Here is a 22,701-nt window from a genome sequence, read left to right on the forward strand (position 1 = left end):
CTGATGTCACACTTTCTGACTTCACACTCTCTGACCACACGCTTTCTGACGTCACACGCTTTCTGACCTCAGGCTCTCTGATGTCACACTATCTGACCTCACACTCTCTGACGTCACGATCTCTGACCTCACGCTCTCTGACCTCATGCTGTGATCTCAAAGGCTCTGACCTCATGCTCTCTGATGTCAAAGGCTCTGACCTCGTGTTCTCTGATCTCACAGGCAGGATGACCAACCAGGCACAGGGAAACCAGCTCAGCTCCAAAAAGGGCAACGAAGCGACGCCCCGAGATGATAACACAGAGATGGCCTTTAAAGACGCAGGACATTGCAGCCGCAACACACACAACTTGCTGCTGGGCTTCACCGTGGGAGGTATAGTGTGGAAGTACTACAGCCTACATCATAATAATAATAATACTACTACCAACTCTATACTCTATTACTACTACTAACTCTACTACTACTAATAGTATCAATATTACTGCATGATGTAGTTTAAACTAGCCACACACACAACCTGCTGCTGGGCTTCACTGTGGGAAATATAATGTGGAAGTACTACAGAATACATCGTCATACTACTACTACTACTACTACTACTACTACTACTACTACTACTATAACTATTACTACTACTACTATTATTATTATTACATGATGTAGTTTAAACATGAACAAGTCACACTCACAGCCTGCTGCAGGGCTTCACTGTGGGAGGTACCATGTGGAAATACTAGAGAAACTACTACAGGAACTACTACAGGAACTGAAGTGAATTTGCCAGTACAGAGGGTTAGGGTTAGATATCAACCATAAGCCTGTCAAAGCCTGATCCGGTCAGATCTCAGAGGCTAAGCAGGGCTGGGTCTGGTCAGGACTTGGAGACCGCTGGGAGCACCAGGCGCCACAGTGGGGCAGCAGTGGCTTGAATGCAAACTGTCCTTATGCAAGACACTTCACCCACATTGCCTAGCATGAATGTGGTGTGTGGTGGTGGTCAGGGGCCGATGGTGCAGATAGGCAGCCTTGACAGTCTGTCCCAGAGCAGCTGTGATTACAGTAATAGTTAAATAGACTCTGGTCTCTAGTCTGTTCTATGGTGTAGTCTGCTCTCTGGTCTTGGGTCAGAGCTCTGGTCTAGACTATCATCATTGGGGCAACAGTGGCTCAGTTAGAGTGTTGGTCCCCCAACCCGAAGGTCGGAGGATCGAGTCCTGCTCGGACCAAGTTCTGTCATTGTGTCCTTAGGCAAGACACTTCACCCACATTGTGACATATATGAAAGTGGTGTGCGCGCGCGAATGATAGGTGGTGGTCGGAGGGGCCGATGGCGCAGATTGGCCTGGCTTCCGTCAGTCTGCCCCAGGGCAGCTGTGGCTACAATAGTAGCTTACCATCACCAAGTGTGGAAATGAATAATGACTATAGTGTAGCGCTTTGAGAGGCTTTGACAAGCCTGTAAAGCGCATTACAAGTGTAAGCCATTATTATTATCTAGATTCTGGCCTATGGTCTAGACTCTGATCTCTGGTCTAATCTCCGGTCCGGTCTCTGGTCTGGACTCTGGTCTGGTCTCTGGTCTGGACTTTGGTCCGGTCTCTGGTCCGGTCTCTGGTCCGATCTCTGGTCCGGTCTCTGGTCCAGTCTCCGGTCAGGCCTCTTGGTCTTGACTCTGTGGTATGTGGATGTGTGTAATTTGTCTTCCAGATTCACATCTCATGTTAAACATGTTTACACTGCAGCGGACAGGGGTCATCAGTCACGCAGACCAGAGCCAGGACTAAAACCGGACTAAAACCAGACTAAAACCAGACCAGAGCCAGGACTAAAACCGGACTAAAACCAGACTAACACCAGACCAGAGCCAGGACTGAAACCAGACCAGAGCCAGGACTAAAACCAGACAAAAAACAGGCAAAACTGGACCAGAGCCAGGACTAAAACCAGACCAAAGACAGGACTAAAACCAGACCAAAGACAGGACTAAAACCAGACCAAAGCCAGGACTAAAACCAGACCAAAGCCAGGACTAAAACCAGATTAAAACCAGACCAGAGCCAGGACTAAAACCAGATTAAAACCAGACCAAAGCCAGGACTAAAACCAGATTAAAACCAGACCAGAGCCAGGACTAAAACCAGACTAAAACTGGACCAGAGCTAGGACTAAAACCGCATAAAACACAGAGGAGCACTTCTGGATCACCACCTGATGATGTCATAAGGTGGAACAGAGTGTCCTGATGTGCAGAATTACTGAAAAAATATGGGAACGAAACAAAACACAACTCCAGGGATGGAGTTCTGAGGGGGACACTTCATTAGAACAGAGTTAAAGCCCCTCTGTGGAACATTTCATCACATTAGAACAGAGTTAAAACTCAACTGAGGGACATTTCATCACATTAGAACAGGGTTAGTCCCACTGCGGAACATTTTACCAGACTAGAACAGGGTTAAAGCTCCACTGTGGAACATTTTATCACATTAGAAGAAGGTTAAAGGTTGAACAGATACAGTGTGGCATAGTGCACGTTTGTGTATTTTCATGTATTTTCATATACAGTATTTTGTAAATTGGCTCGGAGCAAAAACAGAAGTTGATAATTTCGAAAAGCGCTTCAAGACTTTCATTTGAAGCAGTGAAAAGTTTAATGAAACGAGATCTGCCGCTCAGTGTAATATCTGAGGGCTTATAGAACGTGTTCAGAGCGCTCAGAGGGCGCTCGTAAAAATAAATGCCATCCAGACTACACCATTCTCTGCACACAATGGGCCGTGGACGCCAGGCAGACCACAAACATTACAGAGAAACGGCTCTAAATACCAAATAAATTAAAAATGCAATGTACTTTATCCACAGTGGGGTCGATTACAGCATTTAAGAGCTTAATGAGGCCAGTGCTCTGCCTGTAAACAACACGGAGATATTCAGCTGTTATTCAAGTTCGTCCTAATGTAGTTCCCCTCATAAACATGTCTGGAGTTATGTTTTGTCTCATTCACACATGTTTGAATAATCCTGTGTATTTAGTGCCAGAACATGGCTCCCCACTGCTACAGACAACACTGTAGTAACACATGAAGTTCCATAATGATCTGACCATAGACTGTATAAAGAAGTGGAGTGAAGGAGTGTGAAGTCACCCATAGCATTCAGTTCCAGCCAAATGAAGCTCGTCGAGGCTAGCAGTTAGAGGGGCGAATTTGGAATCATGTTCCATATTTCGAATTCCATCTGTGAGTATCATAGTAACCCATCCATCCATTTTCTTCCTCTTATCCGGGGCCGGGTCACGGGGGCAGCAGTCTAAGCAGGGACTCCCAGATTTCCCTCGCCCCAGACACTCCCTCTAGCTCCTTTTGTTGGGACCCCAAGGCATTCCCAGGCCAGCCAAGAGGCATAGTCCCTCTAGCATGTCCAAGGCCTCCTATCATAATAACCAAAGAGCCAATCTGGAGCGAGACCGTTGAAGGTAACGTCCCTTCTCGCTCACATTGCTGGTTTAACAGGGAGCAGGTGCTTAGCAACGCTGTCAATCAAACCTGTTGCTAACACTAGCAGGAGCTACATCAGGGATAGAAGGCACCTGCTTTGTCTGTTTTTAATGTTCATATCTTGAGTTATGGACACAATGGCAAAATAAAAACACCAGGATAGGTTAGCTATGTACATTTACATATACAGTACAGTCTATGAGTTAGATCTAATAACTGTAAGGTGCGAGGTAAGGATATCCTCCTACTAGTTTAATCCAATCACAACTCAATCTCACAGTCCATTCTCTGGACATAAGTTGTAGTATCTGGCAATCCAAAGTAAGGCATTCATCTCATTCTGCTTTGTGATTGGATAATCAGCTTGAGATGAACCTAAACAAGATTGCTGTGCTAGTGTTTAAAGCTATTTCCATGATATAAACTTTATATCATGGAAATAGCTTTAAACACTAGCACACATAGCGTTTAGCATTGTTAGCATAGTTAGTATTGTTCTAATTGTTTTACTTTGTAGTGTTTTATGACATCTTATAATGGAGATCTGTGCTTTACATTATTAGTTCATCTTAACATGTAATATCAAGGTCTGGGTATACAATGTAGTCCTGAGAGGAGGTACTGGCTGTTTGAATCGTCTGTGTGTATTCTCAGGTGTGATTGGGAGGTACTGGCCCTTTAAATCTTGTGTGTGTATTCTCAGGTGTAGTGATGGGCACAGTGTTCGGAATGCTGCTCCGGTACATGGCGGTTCGAGACATGTCGGCCCTGACCATGGTGTCGTTCCCGGGGGAGATCCTGATGAGGATGTTAAAAATGCTCATTCTGCCTCTCATCATCTCCAGCCTCATTACAGGTATGAGACACTTCGCTTTTAATATGAACAGACTCCACAGTGAGACACGAAACACAAGAGAGGAGTGAGAGGAGAGGATATAGGCCCTTCCAGGAGTGACCTGTTAAGAATAGTTGTTCACACAGCCTTGTACAAATATAGACGTTCTATCTCATTCATTTTATTGGGGCAGCAAAATTATTTTTATTAGTCAATATCTATCCTCCAGCTCCATAATGTTCTCTTTTTAACTTGACCTGCTTTACTTTTGTGCATTATTAGGTGGATTAGATTATAGAAATGTTTATTACTGTACATAGCCATTAGCATTAGTGCTAATTTGGCACCAATCTCTACATCAATAAACTACACAAAACGCTGCTACACGATGTCATGTTTTGGTTAGTGCTGATAGTCGGCCAGGAAATGATCATGTATTTCTGGTTGCAACGGTAACATATTAGCTTCTGTTGCTATGAACAAGCCTAAAATATGATATTTTTGACAGTTTTATGTTTGATTTTGTAGTGTAAGATGAGATAAGGCTGTAGGTGACACATATTGCACTATTCTCTGATCTATAATATGATGTTGTTTCCTCATAATAAACAGACCTGGAGTTGTGTTTTGTTTCATTCACATGTTTAACACATAAATCCTGCATATGTAGAGTTCTTCTCTCAAACTGAAAACACTTGTTTGTCATGTCTGATGTCATGTGGTAATACAGCTCCAATGTGTTTTTAAACTCCATACACCTTCACTTGAATCATTTGGATTATTTCAGCTCTGGAAGGTGCTGTTAACTTGAAAACTACCGCTTCATGCCATCACAAGGTGGAACAGGGCATTTTCAAGTTTGGCAATGTAGACATAATAAAGGATTACTCAAACATATGAATGGAACAAAACACAACTCCAAGTATGTTTAAAGCTTACAAGGGTTCATTTTGAAGTCCACTTTAAAGTTACTTCTGCTCACATGTTAACTATCCAGAACATTTTCTTATCCCTAATATTAACCAACCTTAACCATAAACTGTTTCCTAAACCTCATCACTTTGAATGACTCATCACAGCAGACCACCCCTCTGGACCTGACACTTTAATATTAACCTAACAAGGCTCTGGTGTTACTCATAACATGATGTTTGAATAACATTATATCACCTAAATAACCACAGCATGTATTTAAATCAGCCGTATTGTGGTTGTGTCGCTCTATAGTTTATCTCTGACACCCGTGGATCATTAAAGTTATAATTTGCATATTTTAAACCACAATATTCATCTAGAACGATGTAACAAAAGAAACAAGTCCACTGACTTCTACGCAACACTGCCGAATCCTACAAGCACTTAATCCTACAAGCGATTAAGACAATATAACTGGAGAAGGAAGTGTGTACGTCACAGTGGGCGTGTACCGGTGGAGGTGAAAACAAGGGTAGATTGGCAAAATGGCGTCTTGAAAATAAGTGATTAAAGTTAGTCAAACATGAATCCAAATACAACTTCAGAGGCTCAGCGAGAAGAAACAGTTATAACATGGTTAAAAGCTTAAAAGTCCAGTTTGCAGAATAGGGCTGATTTAAATGTCTCTTTCTCCCTGGTGGTTGCAGGTCTAGCAGGTCTGGACGCTCGCTCCAGTGGGAGGATGGGCAGCAGAGCCATGGTGTACTACATGTCCACCACCGTCATCGCCGCTGTCCTTGGAGTGATCCTGGTCCTCAGCATCCACCCAGGAAACCCCAAACTCCGAGGGGGCGACTCAAGCTCCACCGGCTCAAGGTCCACCAGCTCAGCTCCCCGCAACCAGGAGGTCAGCAGTTTGGACGCCTTCCTCGACCTCATCAGAAACCTCTTCCCCGAAAACCTGGTCCAAGCCTGCTTCCAACAGGTACAGTTCAGCATCTGGATTTTTTGGAAAATACATTCTGAACTATATTATATTTATCCAACCGCAACATCTGCAGATTAATTAGAGACATTTGCCCCCATCTCAGTCTAACAGTACAGGATGACTGGAGGGCATCTGACATACAGGGATACAGGAGGATAGGACAGCATCTGACACAGGGATATATGTAGGAGGATGGGAGGGCATCTGATACACAGGGGTATATGTAGGAGGATGGGAGAGCATCTAAAACACCAGGATATATGTAAAAAGATGGTAGGGCATCTGACACACAGGAATACAGGAGGACACCTGATTTCTAGCTTTGTTTTTGTTCCTTATTCATCAAATAAATTCCCTTTCAAAGTGTTTAACCTCAAACTGTGTCAAATATGTAAATAATGTAGTAATAATCTAACATAACATAGGATTACCAGTGTGTATATCTCAGTAACTGCCGATCATCCCCTTACCTCAACCTCCCTCATACACTTTCTGTCACAGTTATAACCATAGACTAGGGATGCGTTGATCCAGCTTTTTCAGTTCCAATACCGATATCAATATTTTGATCTGCTCATACATGATATTAACAGATACAATTATTTCCTTAAAACACAGTTAACTTGTTACACAGAGATCCAATAGTATTATGTAACTGTTATTTGTACTTCAAATCACAACAGAACAGCTTTGTATGAAGAAAAGTTCAAACATTATGAGGCATTCTGTACCAAAATCAGCTTGTAAATATCGTCTTATTACATCCAATTAAAGGCTCAACAAGGATATCTGCAATACTTTCAATACAAGTATCGTATCGGTGCATCCCTACCATAGATCAGTGCTTATAACTGTGCTTAGCTTTAAACGACTGCACTCTCTTTAACGTGAGCCGTGCTGTCATTAAAAAAGAGGAAATTGTTACATGTTCATTGTTTTTAATCAGCTGACGGACCAGGAAGTGACATCACACTAAACATCTCTATACTGTGTGTTATATGGTGTTTACGCGGTGTGGGCGTTTGTATACACTGAAGCCTGTGTTTTTCCAGCTGGTCATTTGGACTAATCCACGTCTCAATCATGTTGTGTCTAAATCTGTGTGTGCGTTTGAACGATTAGAAGAAAGAGTCTATGGAGGCTCCTTCTGCTGCTGTAATCTGCTCTCATCTCTGACACAAAGACACTGAACGCTCACTGGCCTTTAGTACAAAACATCACCACTAATAACAAAGCCATCACTCAATGCGTTTATGTCCACAGGTAATGCCCCAGTCTACAGCAAAAAGCCCAATACTTGTGAAAAGGGGGCTAAAAGGTCTCATTGCTATATAGCACTTTTTACCTTCAAGGCACTCAAAGCACTTTACATCAAGGAACCACTCACCCATTCACACCCATTCATACACCAGTGAACACAGACACTTGGGGCGAAGAGGGTTAAGTATATTGCCCAAGGACACAGTATCAACATTCATCTATGGGAGTTGGAGTTCCACCGTCAACCTGTGGGTCAGTTTACAAACACTCTACCAACTGAGCCACTGTCGCCCCAATAGACACTAACAGATGTCTAGTAATTTTGCATTAGTGCTAAAACTTTATTAAAAACATACAATCTCTGGTAGTTTTTGTTCCAGTGTTTTTGAACTCCATACACCTTCACTAGAATCATTTGGATGATTTCAAACCTGGAATTGCCAGTTTCTTCTGAACAAAAAGTAAATGGCAGCTGTTAACTTGAAAACTACCACTTCATGACATCACATGAATAGAGCATTTGAGCTTTGGGTTACTCAAACATGTGAATGAAACAAAACACAACTCCAGGTATGTTTTTGAGGAGGTAACAACAGTATAACATGTTTTAAAGCTCGCAGGAGTCAGTTTTGGTTAATATAGGACCTTTAACAATGTTTTTAAAGCAGCAGACTGGTATTTGCAGTGTGGGTATTACCTCCACAGTGAAAAAATATAAATGTCTTTGTTGTTTTGTTGTGCAGGTTCAGACAGTGTTAAAGATTGTCCATGTGTCTGTGTCAAACCAAACAGAGCCTCTGTTGGTTGGAAAGAAGAAGCTGGAGTACAAGTGGGGCATGAACGTCCTGGGTATGTTTAAAGGCTGTTTCAGTCCTGGTTTAGTTCTGGTTCAGTTCTGGTTCAGTCCAGGTTTAGTCCTGGTTCAGTTCTCCTAAACTCCTGGTTCAGTCCCGGTTCAGTCCTGCTTCACTCCTTTCTTCAGTTCTACCCTTGTCCTGGAGCGTCTGTTGGTTGGAAAGAAGAAGCTGGAGTACAAGTGGTTCAGTCCTGGTTTAGTCCTGGTTTAGTCCTGGTTCAGTCCTGGTTTAGTCCTGGTTTAGTCCTGGTTTAGTCCTGGTTTAGTCCTGGTTCAGTCCTGGTTTAGTCCTGGTTTAGCCCTGGCTTAGTCCTGGCTTAGTCCTGGCGTAGTCCTGGCTTAGATCTGGCTGACATATCCCCTCTCCTCTGCGTCCTTAGGTCTGATCGGATTCTTCATCACCTTTGGGATCTGTATGAGTCGGATGGGCGAGCGAGGACGCGTCATGTGTGATTTCTTTAACATCCTCAACGAGATCATCATGACCATGGTGTCCATGATCATGTGGTAAGGCATCTGACACAACTTTAACTGTTGCCATGTTAACTGATGCCATGGTGTCCATGATAACTGTTACCGCGGACACCATGATGGTCTGAACAATAAGGTCAGTAGCTTTTGCACCCAAACACAGAGAGGTTTATCTCTCAAAAAGGACATCATAATAGTTATCAGCATACTTGAGATAATTGCGTTCATTCAGACTTTGGCCCTGGTTTCGGCCGAGTGTTTCTGTGTCGTCTGGTTTTTCTCTGTCCTGTTTGCAGATGAGGGGTAGAGTTTTGGTCTGTCGGGGGCAGCCATCTTAGAGGTGATGAAGGGGCTTTACAGTTGTACAACACAAACATGTCTGACACATACATCTGTTTGCCTCTGCCTGGTCGTATCATTCACACTGTGTTTGTACAGGAGCCCTGGAGCCTCTAGAGCTGAGTGCGGCAGCTGCTCTTAAGTGGAGTCGTCCTAACTCGTACACAGGATTTAGCTACGTCCAGCATAGTGACTGGAGCAGGGACGTCACCGGACCGTTTTTACTGGAGCACGTGCCCCAGTATAGATGTAGGCAGGTGCCTTTAGACAAGTGCACTAGTCATGTCTATAGACAGGTGCGTCTATAGACAGGTGCACTAGTCATGACTATAGACAGGTGCTTCTATAGACAGGTGCACTAGTCGTGTCTGTAGGCAGGTGCACTAGTCGTGTCTATAGACAGGTGCACTAGTTGTGTCTGTAGGCAGGTGCACTAGTCGTGTCTATAGACAGGTGCTTCTATAGACAGGTGCACTAGTCGTGTCTGTAGGCAGGTGCACTAGGCGTAACTATAGACAGGTGCAGTCGTTACTATAGACAGGTGCACTAGGCGTGTCTATAGACAGGTGCACTAGGCATAACTATAGACAGGTGCAGTCGTGACTATAGTCTGGCTGCAACTTTCAAATTTAAGTCGGTCGTAGGGTTTAGACAAGTCTCAGGACCAGCTGGTGCACTCCACTCCTGGTGTCTAACATAGGGATATCATACTCGATATCGATTCCAATACCACTTTGATAGTAAAAACCCTCTTTCTTTAGACAATAAAATGTGATTTTCAACATTAAAGGGTAGTACTTTCTTTTATATTCCCATAGGGTCTTATATCTGTGTAATCCCTCATTGTTCCAGATAGGGTCCATAGTGGTCCATGGGTATATACTAGTCTGTGTCTTTTACTACTCTGATACAGCTCAAGATCATTCTAAAGCTATTCAGGAAAGATTAATTTCTGTCCTGTGAATGTGACTTTTTTAGTATTGATACCTGCTCAAATGAGAATCTAGTTTTGATTCTAGTTTTAGTATGAATTAATATCAAATTTTCGTTATTTGGTGCAGATATTTCCCTGCCCCAAGTCACTCTGTGTCCATTTGAAACCATTTAAACCAACTCTTACACTCAAAAGTAAGAAATCCTGCAGGAGACAGATGTAAGTCTGTAAACTGCTTTAGAACACAATAGTCTGTAGTGTTTAGATCTGTGCAGCTCTCAGAGGAGAAAGAAGACAGAAGAGAGGAAGAAGGAGGAGAGAGGGAGGAAGGGAGGGAGGAAGGGGAGAAAGAGAGAGGGAGCAAGAGGGGAAAGGGGGAGCTAAGGGAGAGAGGAAGGGAGGAGAGAAGAGCCAGAGTATGAAGTAAGGAGGAGACAGATGTGAGCTTGTAAACTGCTTTAAAACACAATAGTCTGTAGTGTTTAGATCTGTGCAGTTCTCAGAGGAGAAAGAGGAGAGGAGAGAGGGAGGGAGAAGGTGGAAAAAGAGGAGGAGAGGGGGGAGAGAGAGGTGACAGAAGGAGGGAGACAGATAGACAAAGATGAAGAGGAGAGAGGTGGGAGGAGGAGGGAGGAGGACAGGAGAGGAAGCAGAGAATGAGAGAAGGGAAGAGACAGATGAAGTAAAAGGAGGGGGGAGGAAGGAGGAGGCTAAGAGAGTGATAGAGGAGAAAGATTGGGGAGAGAAAAAGTAAGTGAGGGAGAGAGGAGAGAGGGAGGAGGGGAAGCTACAGCAGTGTGAGTGAAGGAGAGAGAGGAAAATAGAGAGTGGGCAGATTGCGAATAAAAGAAAGACAGATGGAGAGAGGAGAGAGATCAGAAACATGTGACACTTAGAACTGGAACTATACAAAAGTCCAGTCCACATGAGCTGCAGTAAAAGCCTCTGGACTCACAACACACAGATCTATGCTTTGTGTTGTTTATGGGCATTTTGATACTGTGCAGCTGGGGGTGGAACGCTAGCTGAAGGCACGACTCTGTCTGAGGCTTTGTTAGACTTTAACCTGAGTTTTTTTTAACACAATCTGAACATAAAGGTGAGCTGATTTGTGCTGTTAAACAAGTCCCGCTCAAATAACATTACAGTCACAAGCTAGCTAGCATTAGCCAACAGTTTTTCAGTTAGTCACTCTCACCTTTTTGTGTAAAATCAAACTCTTAAACGGGACCATGAACGCTCGGATTGATCACAGGCTCCTGAAAGTTTTATTTTTTAAAAATGCATTTTATATTTTTTCAGTTTCAGACTATCTTAAAAGTTTTTTTTTATATTATTTGCTAATGTATGTATTGTGTCACCATGGTAAGTGCTGCATTCCACCATAAAGATACATGTAGAACACCCCCCAGCATGATGTCACTGCAAAGTATCAATAAGAATGCAGTAGAATATTGACTCATTGCCCTGTTTAGCCTCACAGCTCCTGATTAAGCTACTGTTTCCTCACAAATAAAACCTAAAAGCACATGTTTTATGTTTAATCTCATGTTGAATATTTGTGCCATGAATGGACAGCTGGACTGAAGTACAGAGCTGTATCAGTCCTCAGTGTAAACAGATTACTCAACTCTGAGCTCATGTAAACACAGCTACCACAGGCTAACGGCTAAAGGTTACATGCTAAAGCACACTGTAAAACTATAAAAATCTTCAAATCTTTTGGAGTTAGTTGAGATTTATTTAGAAGATGGATGGAGCATGAGATTGACAGGGGTCGGTGCAGTGATGCAGTCACTGTACTGCACTGTTGTAGTGAAGGAGCTGAGGCCAGGAGCAAAGCTCTCGATTTACAGGTCAATCTACGGCCCTACTACCTGTTGCCTCTGGTTTAGTCCTGGTTTAGTCATGGTTCAGTCCTGGTTTAGATCTCTGGCCCTACTCTCACCTGTGGTCATGAGCTTTGGGTAGTGACCTACAGGACAAGATTAATTTCAATTCAAATTTATTTATATAGCACATTTAAAATACAACTTAAGCTGCCCAAAGTGCCAGGGTGCCAGGGAGAAGAGGTGGGTTTTCTGGGCGCTGCCACCGAAAAGGCTCTGTCACCTCTGGTCTTGAGCCTGGCTTTGGGTACAGGCAACTGGACCTGGTCCGTTGACCTCAGGGCTCTGCGTGGAGTAGAGGGCTGCAGTAACTTCCTCAGATAAAGAGGACCCATAGAGTACACACATTTAAACACAATCAATAATAAGATGACAGACACAAGCGGTGGAAAGTGGAAGGACTGTGTTTCTCGGTTGGCCTGGGAATACTTTGGGGTCCCCATGAATGATCTGAAGGAGGTGTCTGGGGTGAGGGAAATCCGGGATTGGCTGCTTAAACTGCTGCCCCCACAAACTGTGTATGGATAAAGCAGAAGAGGACAGATGTTTGTTTTTTTACAGTGTGCTTATCTCTGCTCCATCTACTTATTTTCAGTTGGTCCTTGTTTATTCTGATGATTTTCTTTTTAAATTGTATTTAACCTTTATTTAACCAGGAAAGTCCCAGAGATTGAAAGATCTCTTTTTCACTCTTAGCCAAGAGGCTTCAACAACACAACCCACAGACAAAACATATGTTGTGATTCTTTTGCTACAATTCTTGTACTTTGTCATTGCAACATTGAACGTTACCCATTATGCAACACAAATGTACTTATATACTCTCTGTCTACTCTCTTTTTCCCTATGTCAGGTACTCCCCTGTGGGCATCGCCTCTCTGATCGCGGGGAAGATCGCCTCCATCGGGGACCTGGAGGTGGTGGCTCGTCAGCTGGGCATGTACATGGTCACTGTTATTGTGGGTCTGGTGATCCACGGAGGCCTCATCCTGCCCGCCATCTTCTTCGCCATCACCAGGAAAAGCCCCCTCACCTTCTACTCTGGAATCTTCCAGGCCTGGATCACGGCTCTGGGCACGGCCAGCAGGTACCACACAAACGCTGGGTTTCAGATGACATTTCAATGTCATATAGGTCAATCATTTTTAATACAGGGAGCAGGTACAATGAATGTAGTTAAAAAACACATTTGTGTTGAAATACACTAAGTTCAGGCACTGATAGAAAGGTTGAACATTTGTTAACTCCCATTTGTTTCAGAACATGTTTGTAGAGGTCTAAACTACAGGGTTAGCTGCTTTTACACAGAATAAGACCCCATGAAGACACAGGGAGGGCATCTAACACACAGGGACATTTCAGAACATGTTTGTAGAGGTCTAAACTACAGGGTTAGCAGCTTTTACACAGAATAAGACCCCTTTCTGGCATGTGGAGACTTGGTTAATAGCTGTAGATTCATGGATTTCAGCTTCCTGTTGTATGGTGCCATTTTGAGGGCAGTTGACCATTCATAAGAAATAATATTTAGTTTTTGTTGACACTGGTTTGCATGTGGTAGCTTATATGGTCATTTTTGACAGTGCATGGTTTGATTGCACGCATGCAACCAGATTGAGGACGGGAAGTGTGGGAGTCCCTACTTAGACTGCTGCCCCCGCAACCGGGCCCCAGATAAGTGGAAGAAGAGCGATGGATGGTTTGATTGTAAATTGATGGATACTTAGATGTATTTTAATTGTTTGTATCCTGCCTGGCGACTGCAGATGGAAACTAGCTTTAGCTAAATCTGGTATAAAGCATCTCTTCTTTTATGAGATTAATGTGTTTGCACATGGTTCCTGTTAAAATAAACCAATAAACTAAACTAAACGGATCAGGTTCAACATTTTTGCATTTACCTTTTGTGTATTTCATGGCACAGTACAGTGTAATAAATAGAATTGTGTCTGACCCTTGACCTTATCTGGGAGAATGACATCATCACATTGTAGAATCTGAAAATCGGCAGTATTCATAGGTTTCAAGCTATAGCAGCAGTCCTCCGTTGTCATAGCAATTAAGCAATTCAAAGCAAAATATTATATTTTTTTAATCAGAAAAGGTCCTCACAAAGTCCTCCAAATCAGGAGGGACTTGTTGGTCTGAAATCCATGAATTGCTGTGATTATTTTGTTTGTTATGTGTCAAACTCAAGGCCCGCGGGCCAAATGTGGCCCTCCACATCATTTTATGTGGCCCTCGACAGGGTAGATTAAAAGGTATGATGGTCTTAAAATCTCAGTTTATCAGCAATATTTTTACACAGACATATTTTTACATCTAGGTAAATGCATATGCAATATTTGTAACTTGAATAAGTAATAAGTACAGAAACAGTTATTTAACAAGTAAAAAAATGTGTTAGATTTATTTTATATCTGGCCCTTTGAGAGCCAACATTTTGCTGATGTGGCCCTTGATGAAAATATGTTTGACTCCCCTGTCATAGAGAAATTGATTGACTAGTTCTGGAATATATATTTTCATTTTTCTGACGCATGTGCACAGTTTAAATATACAAGGATTCTCATCTGTGAAAAGACAGAAATCTGAACTGCTAAACTAATCCAAGAATCCCATCTATTTCAGAACATGTTTGTAGAGGTCTAAACTACAGGGTAAGCAGCTTTTACACAAAATAAGACCCCATGGAGACACTGGGAGGGCATCTGACACACAGAGACATGTCTGAGCATGTTTGTAGAGGTCTAAACTACAAAGTTAACAGCTTTTACACAGAATAAGACCCCATTTGAGTCCATTCAGTAGAGATGAACGATTAAGGAAAATTTGCAGTTTATGTCTTAAATTTTATTATATCTTAAAACTAGTACAGAAATATAAACTACTAACAAATACATAATAAAACAAAAAAGTGGAATGTGGTTAATAGCTGCCAATTCCTAGGTTTCAGCTTACTGTTGTATGGTGCCATTTTGAGGACGGTTGATCATTGGATTTCAGCTTTTTGTTACATGCAACATTTTAACTTTTTCCTATTTCAGAGATATATTATTTAGTTATAAATTGTGGTTCGATGACAACGGTCCTAATTATTCTGGACTCTGGAGCACATGGACAGTAATAGATACAGTAAAAGCCACAGAATGAGAGGGGCCCTGTGCTAGCATATCTGCAGCGTAACGTTAGCGGCGCGCGGAGCAGGTGTGAACACTTGTGCAGCACATGTGTCTTTATGATCTGCAGCAGCTGCGTCCGACTGAGGACAGGGCTCACAGAGGGAGAGCACAGTGTTTATGAGTTAAAGACAACTGCTGATCGGGCCGAGGAAGAGAGGAAAAGAGGCCCAAGAGAGGCCCGAGGAAGGGCAGCCTGAGGAAGAGAGACCCAAGAGAGGCCCAGGGAAGAGAGGGAAGAGGCAGAGAGGAAAAGAGGCCTGAATAAGAGAGTCCAAAGCAGGTCCAAGGCCTAAAAGAGGCCCAAGGAAGAGCAGCCCAAGGAAGGGAGCTACGAGGAAGAGAGACCTGAGGAAGACAGGCCGAGGAAGATAGGAAGAGATGGCCGAAAAAGGAAGAGAGGCCCAAGGAAGAGAAGAAGAGAGGTCTGAGGATGAGAGGCCCGAGGAAGAGAGGCTTGAGGAAGAGAGGCTCAAGAGAAGCCCGAGGAAGAGAGGTCCAAGGAAAAGAGGCTCGAGGAAGAAAGGAAGAGAGGCCTGTGGAAGAGAGGAAGAGGGACCCGAGGAAGAGAAGCTCAAGAAAGAGAAGAAGAGAAGCCCAAGGAAGAGCAGTCTAAGGAAGAGAGGCCCGAAGAAGAAAGGAAGAGAGGCTCATGGAAGAATGGAAGAGAGGCCCGAGGAACAGAGGCCCGAGGAACAGAGGCCCGAGGAACAGAGGCCCGAGGAACAGAGGCCCGAGGAACAGAGGCCCGAGGAACAGAGGCCCGAGGACAACGGACGATTCAGGAGAAAGAAGGAAAAATATTAATTTATTATTTATCTCCGGTTGCATACATGCTGAAGTGTTATAGTCAAATGTACAATAAAAGTCTCTTTCATGCCCAGACTAATACCTCAGGCTCAGGTTTCTCATTGAGCCTCTGAAGTTGTGTTTAGAGTGATTTATGTTTGAGTAATCTTTATTCTCCTGTATTCAAGACATCGTTGCTTCAATTTACACCTCCACGGGTACACACCCACTGTTGCGAATGCACTTCCTTCTCCAGTTTTTTTTTGTTATTCAATTTGGTAAAAAAAAAAAATAAAAATCTGCTGCTTTCTTGTGTGATGTGCAGACAGGATGCGGGGCTTTGTTGTTACACACATCAGCTCCCACTGAGCACCACAGTTTTCTCAGCAGACTTGTTTCTTTTATTAAGTCATTTTAGATGTTGCGATTATTGTGATTTAAATTGTTCAAATTATGACATAATGATAGAGCACACACAATCAAATATGTTTAACAGATTTCCCTTATATGTAATGAATGCAAGTGCCGTAGAGATAAGTGGCTGAATGCAGAGCACATTGGGCCATTCAGATCATGTTAAAAACCATTACGTCTTGTTGCTGTTGAGTCCATAAAACGTGAGTGACATGTAGAATCCTTCAGAGAGCCCCACAGATATAAAAGTCTTAAGCCTGGATCAGTGTATCCGGACTTGGCTCGCTGCTGCAGGACCAGACTGTCCGTTTGGCACATTATGAAGGATTATAAGGGAAATGCAGAGAGTCATGTCAACACTTCCTCTGAGTGTTTCTGTGGCCAAGAACTCAACAGGCTCAAGTTTTCACACAAAACAACACACTTTTAGGTCACTGAACTCAAACAACACAATCTATATGGCTCAAATTACATATTTAGCTGATCTCAACCACATTTTCAGCTTGATAACTTAAAAACGGGGTATTACTTCTACAGGGTATTAAAGAGGGGGTGTTTGACTTCTATGAGGTATTAAGTGCTAACACATAACATATTTAGATCACCATGTTACCTTTTATTGTTTTGAAAATGCTATTTTCACCCCAAAACAACATTTTAACATGTTTTATAAGTTTCACTTTCATTTCTGATGCTCTGAGTCCCCCCTCCGTTTGCTCTCTGCACTAAGTTACTCCCTCTTCATAACGCAATTACAACACAATCATGTGCATTCCGCTAATGAAACTACTTCACATACAATCAGGTTTGTCAAGTACATTTAAACAGGACCATGAATGCTTGTAGTGATCACAGGCTTCTGAAAATGTGCTGTTTAAATCCATTTTGTATTTTTATTGAGTTTTCAGACAATCTTAAAACTTTTTTGAGTATGTGTGTTACGTGTGTTGTTTTACAGTGCAGGCACATTGCCAGTAACGTTCCGGTGTCTGGAAGAGAACCTAAAGATCGATAAAAGAGTGACACGGTTCGTGCTTCCAATCGGAGCCACCATCAACATGGACGGCACTGCGCTGTACGAGGCTGTGGCGGCCATCTTTATCGCGCAAATGAACGACATCACACTGGACGGAGGCCAGATCATCACTGTCAGGTCAGACCCTCTTAACTGTTTGTGCTGTGATTGTGTCCATGGGCAACACACTCCACCCAGCTGTTTCTGTGTGGGAGTATGTGAGGATTGTGGTTAGATCTGTAGGTCTTTAGTTGATTGACTGGTTGATGAAAGCCTTATCATGTTATTTAGATTTTGAGTATTTCTATGGGACAACAGCAGAAAGGAGAGAGAAAGAGAGGGAGTGAGCTGAAGATTTTGCATTTTTGGTATGTATGTGTAAAAAATCAGATTAAACTCATGATTCAAAAGTTGAATCTGTTTATCACAGGTTCTATCCATCAAACCAAGTCAGAATTCTGTTTTATTTGACTTGCTCTGATACATTTACAGTAGGCTTCAAATCTAATCTATATATAATTATCTTCCAGTTTAGTGCAATACTTTTTAAAACAAATTTTGAAAAAATATGGAAAGGCTGAAGACGCTAATGGTTCTGCTGCTGCGGTGGAGATGGGATTGATCAATAGGTGTAGCTAGAACGGCAGATTGTTGGAGGGGAGAGAGAATGCAGTTGTATGAACAGCTTGCGAGCTGATTGGTGGAGGGATAATGCTAGCCGACTGATTGGCTGACAGTAAAATTTGACCCACTTTAAGTTCGAAATGACCCAACCAAACCCAGAGGAGGTTGTTCAGTTAGCTTAGCGTTATGGCATTACACAGTTTTGTCTCCTGACAACAGTAAATCAGGAGCAGAGATTACACGACGGTTCTACATTTTGTGGGTTTCTCTTTAATTAAACCCGTGTTTTTGGCTCGGAGTTTGCTCTCGTGGTTTGTCACTGCTGGAGGATGTTTACCAAAATCTAACTTTGAAATGCGGTTTACTCGAATGCTAACGTCTGAGGGCCTATGGGGGATGAGAACTGCTGATTTCTGCAACCAGATCCATGTGTAACGTGTTCATCTCAATAATGTCCCACTTACTGTGATGTTTTCGTTAGTGTTGGAAGATAATTTAAAGCCACAGTCTGGGACATCTGTGTGTTATTGTTGTATAGTCACACAAACAGCATTCCTCTGCGTTCACACACTCAAATCACATCACATGAAACAAACCAGAGACTTTCAAATGATCTACGAGCGGAAACAGCAGACGCTCATAGAATTGTGCTGTTTTGTTTCATTTATACACGTTTCAGTAATCTTGTATAACTCCTGAGAGAACTCCGAACACCTGGTTCCACCTTGTGATATTGTGTGGTGATAATCAGTGTTTTTCTGTTTTTTTTAAGTTAATCTCATTTCTTGTTACAACTCTTTACTGTGAAATCGGGGATATGTAACATGTTTAGGTCATGGAGTTGATATATATTATGTCAGTGCTATGTGAATAAAAGGGCCTTCACATACTCATAAGAGTGGTATTTCCTATGAATATTCTTTATGACAGTAGATTTGTGAAGTTGGTCAAGATGAACTTACATAAGAAAGTTCAGCCCAGTTCTTTTTGGTTCATCAATCAGAACAAAAGGAAAATGTGTTGTTTTTGAATGTGAATGACCAAAATAAATCTCTTTCATTTATTCAAGGTAAACAATTTGTTGCCAATAAAATGTTTTTAAGTTGTGCAATAATCAGATTAATCACACTTTTGAAGATTCCTTATTTCAAGTTTAAAGACATTATTTAAAAGCCCTTCTGGCTCTAATTTAAGTCTAGACTTTATATTTCATAATGAAATTGTGGCCACATGTTTCGAGTAAATGTGCATGACCAAACAAATGGCTTAGTAGGGTTGAAGGCCCTTCATTGCCACTTGCGAGTGTAACTGGCTCTTATGGTGACATATGTAAGTTGGCCTGGTGTTGGTGTTGTTCTGTAGCAGTTTGGTCAAATATTTGGCCCCTCTCATATTTCAGCCCTAGAATCTGTGCTAATGCAAATCTTTCTTTGTCATAGTGACCCATCACCCTTATTATTTCTTGTACTGAGGTGTTGTTGGTCTCTCCTCAGTATGACGGCGACTCTAGCGAGTGTGGGTGCGGCCAGTATCCCGAGCGCCGGCCTGGTCACGATGCTCCTTATCCTTACCGCTGTGGGTCTACCCACTCAGGACATCAGCCTGCTCATCGCTGTGGACTGGCTACTGTGAGTCCACTTTATATACACCAAAACAACAGGGCTTATGACATATCTATGTATGTGTGGGCCACCTGGCTAATTTGAGCACGCTGCACATGAACATGTTTTATATGTATGTGGGATTTGGCTAATGGGAGTAGACTTGCCTGTTTCTAAATGTAGGTGTAAAATGCTAGGATTATACAGTACAGCATTATTGTGCACTTACTAGAATAGAAATATTTATAAATACCTACAGTTCATTATCTAACTTTTAAAATTACCTCTGACCCTGTCCTCTGCTCAGAGACAGGATGCGCACCTCCATAAACGTGGTGGGTGACTCGTTTGGCGCCGGGATCGTGGACCACCTGTCGAAGGCGGAGCTGGCGGAACTCGACGCGGCCGACCTTCAGTTGATGGCGCCCGCGGAAGAGGGACCGGTGGAGGGGGAGGAGCTAGACTTTGTGCCCCCTCCCCCGGTCCTCACTGAGCTCGAGCTGATGGACCCTCTCCGACCTCCCGAGCTGCCCCCGCGCTCTCCTCGTCCGCCCAAACTGAACCACCACACGGTCACATACTCGCCCGCTCGCTCCATCCGCTCCCCCTCCCCGCGCTCCGTCCGCTCCCCCTCACCCCGCTCCCTCTGCTCTCACTCCCCTCGACCTTTACGCACCCACTCCCCCCACCTCCTGCGACGAGTCGAGCCGGGATACTGCGCCCTGCCCAGCTGCGACAACCAGGTAAGACACAACCTTTACCAATCTAAACCTTCACCAGGCTTGTAGTTACTAAATAGGATCTATTTCATTCACTTTTGTTAGATTCCTGTAAGTAGGGGTTGTGTTTATGTTCCACATTTTGACGATAACATTATCTCAGATGGAGGGGAGGGGCTAGGCCTGTTTCGATAATTACTGTTGATACTTTGCACTGAGATCGTGCTGGGGGGTCTTTATATACATCTATGGAGGAATGTTCAGCCGTTACCAAGGTGACACAATGTACACATTAGCAAACACCAAGCGACAAAGTTGTTGATTGTCTGAAAACTCAAGAAAAAATGCAAAAATGGATTTAAAGAGCAAATTTTCAGGGGCCTGTGATCAATTCAAACGTTTGACTTTGATTTTCAAAAAAAGGTGAGAGTGACTAAAAGAAAAAACTGTTGGCTAAAACTTGTGACTGTAATGTGTGAAGGACTCAGTTCTTTATGGTCACATTTGGTAAATGGTCACATTTTTATATAGCTCTTTTTCAAGGCTCAAAACTCTTTACATCAAGGAACCACTCACCCACTCACAGACATATTCATACACCAATGTACACAGACCCTGGGGCAAGGTGGGTTAGTTGTCTTGCCCAAGGACACAACAACAGCTTTCTTCTGTGGCATCTAGACTCAAACCACCTGTGGGTCAGTGGATCTTACGGCTCAACCAATAACGTTTATATCGAGATTGGGATTCGAACTGCCCTTATTTAGCCCTTATTTTAACAAATTTGACCAAAAAGTGTGGCTTAGTTGTAATTACAGCATGTGAGCTGATTTGTGCTGTTAAACAAGTCAGATAGTATTACAGTCACAAGCTAGATAAATAGGACCATGAACGCTTGGTTTGATCACAGACTCCTGAAAATGTGATCTTTAAATCACTTTTTTTTTCTTAAGTTTTGAGATTCTAAAAACTTGTCAGTGTTTGCTAATGTCTGTATTGTGTTACCATGGTAACTGATGAACATTCTGCTATAGACATAAATACAGAACACCCCCAGTGTGATATCACTTCAAAGTATCAATACTGTACATTTTTAAGGTATATCCTGTTTTAGAGTTTTTGTTTCAGTGGTAGAAAGTGCTTTCCATATATTGATCAATGTAAGGGGATTTCAAAATGTGAAAATCATGACAGGCTCAGCAGGTGGCAGTATATCTCAATAGTTTACCGTTTTTGGAAGAAATCTCCAAAGAAAAAGTCCCCTAAATGAAAGCAGCCTATCCAGGAAAACGTCACCTGTTTATCAACTCATTAGTGCCATGCTGCCAACTTATGCATAACCTACAGACAGAATTATCACAGTCTCTAGAGTACTAGTGTACTAATGTGAAACTTAAAGGTCGATATAATTTTGATGAAAGACCGATATTTTCTATTTAGGGTTATTGTGTGAACAGAGAAATAATGCTGTAAATTTAACTTTTTAGAATTTCTTTCTAAAAAAAATGGACGCAGTGACTTTAAAATGTATATACCTAGTTAACTGCTCAAATAATATCTGAAAAAAAAAGTTCTAGAGTCTTTAAATCTCTATAACCTTGTCCTTTGGGTCTTTTGACTTTTGAATAGATCCCTGCTCTGTCTACAAAGCCATTTTCTTCCTGCATCAGCGAAGTGACGGCTGATCGACTGTTTCATTACCAAGCTCAGTATCAGTTGACTGTTACTGGTGCTTTTGGCCAATATTAATATTACTGAATCACGTGAATATCAGCTGATATCGATAATGGGCTGATATATCTGTGCATTCCTGATCGTTTCCTGTAGTAAAGTACTATGACCGCTGTGTGTAATATTAAAGTCATCTGCATCAAAGCCTAACAGAACATAAACTGTCCTCATCATGAATTCAAATATTTTGTTTTCTATCATTCGTCTGTTTGTTCCTCAGATTCTGCCTCGGCCGCGTTCCTTCAGAGAGCTGGAACGTGATCGAGAGTTTCAGCGTCTGAGGAGAGAGAGTGAGACGGAGGACGACGACGAGAGAGACCGAGTGTTGGACCTGAGTGACGGAGAAGAGAGCGACGACACAGCATACGACCGGAGACACGCCCTCTCGCCATGTGACCTGCCCTGACCTCTGACCCCGGAGACACGCCCTCTCAACATTTGACCTGCCCTCACCTTTGACCCCGGAGACACCAGCCCTTATCACTCCCACCTGCCCAGGCCACTTTAATCAAACTATAGACCGTATATACATATATAAATAGACATAACAAATTCGCTAGCCGACATGTTCCAAATAGGAGGTCAGCATGGGCGCGATTTGGGTCCATTGATTCTGGCACCATTTCACTTTATGCTGAAAAA

The 22,701-nt window shown here is 42.7% G+C and overlaps 1 protein-coding gene across 1 annotated transcript; it reads left to right on the forward strand.

The window, feature by feature from the left end:
• The first annotated feature begins 227 nt into the window (after positions 1–227).
• slc1a9 (solute carrier family 1 member 9) lies at positions 228–22,465 on the forward strand. Its single transcript, XM_033970673.1, has 10 exons — positions 228–375; positions 4,204–4,356; positions 5,958–6,235; positions 8,242–8,347; positions 8,735–8,861; positions 12,841–13,074; positions 17,328–17,522; positions 19,502–19,636; positions 19,917–20,352; positions 22,280–22,465. The coding sequence occupies exons 1-10, from the start codon at positions 228–230 to the stop codon at positions 22,463–22,465; spliced, it is 1,998 nt and encodes a 665-aa protein (XP_033826564.1).
• Positions 22,466–22,701: the final 236 nt, after the last annotated feature.

Source organism: Periophthalmus magnuspinnatus, chromosome 8 (assembly GCF_009829125.3).
Source record: "Periophthalmus magnuspinnatus isolate fPerMag1 chromosome 8, fPerMag1.2.pri, whole genome shotgun sequence".
NCBI classification, from domain to species: Eukaryota; Metazoa; Chordata; class Actinopteri; order Gobiiformes; family Gobiidae; genus Periophthalmus; species Periophthalmus magnuspinnatus.

Coding starts and splice junctions, on each gene's coding strand:
- slc1a9 (XM_033970673.1), top strand. CDS start 228: ATGACCAACCAGGCACAGGGAAACCAGCTCAGCTCCAAAAAGGGCAAC. Junction 376..4,203: donor GCTGGGCTTCACCGTGGGAG/GTATAGTGTGGA, acceptor GTGTATTCTCAG/GTGTAGTGATGGGCACAGTG. Junction 4,357..5,957: donor CATCTCCAGCCTCATTACAG/GTATGAGACACT, acceptor TGGTGGTTGCAG/GTCTAGCAGGTCTGGACGCT.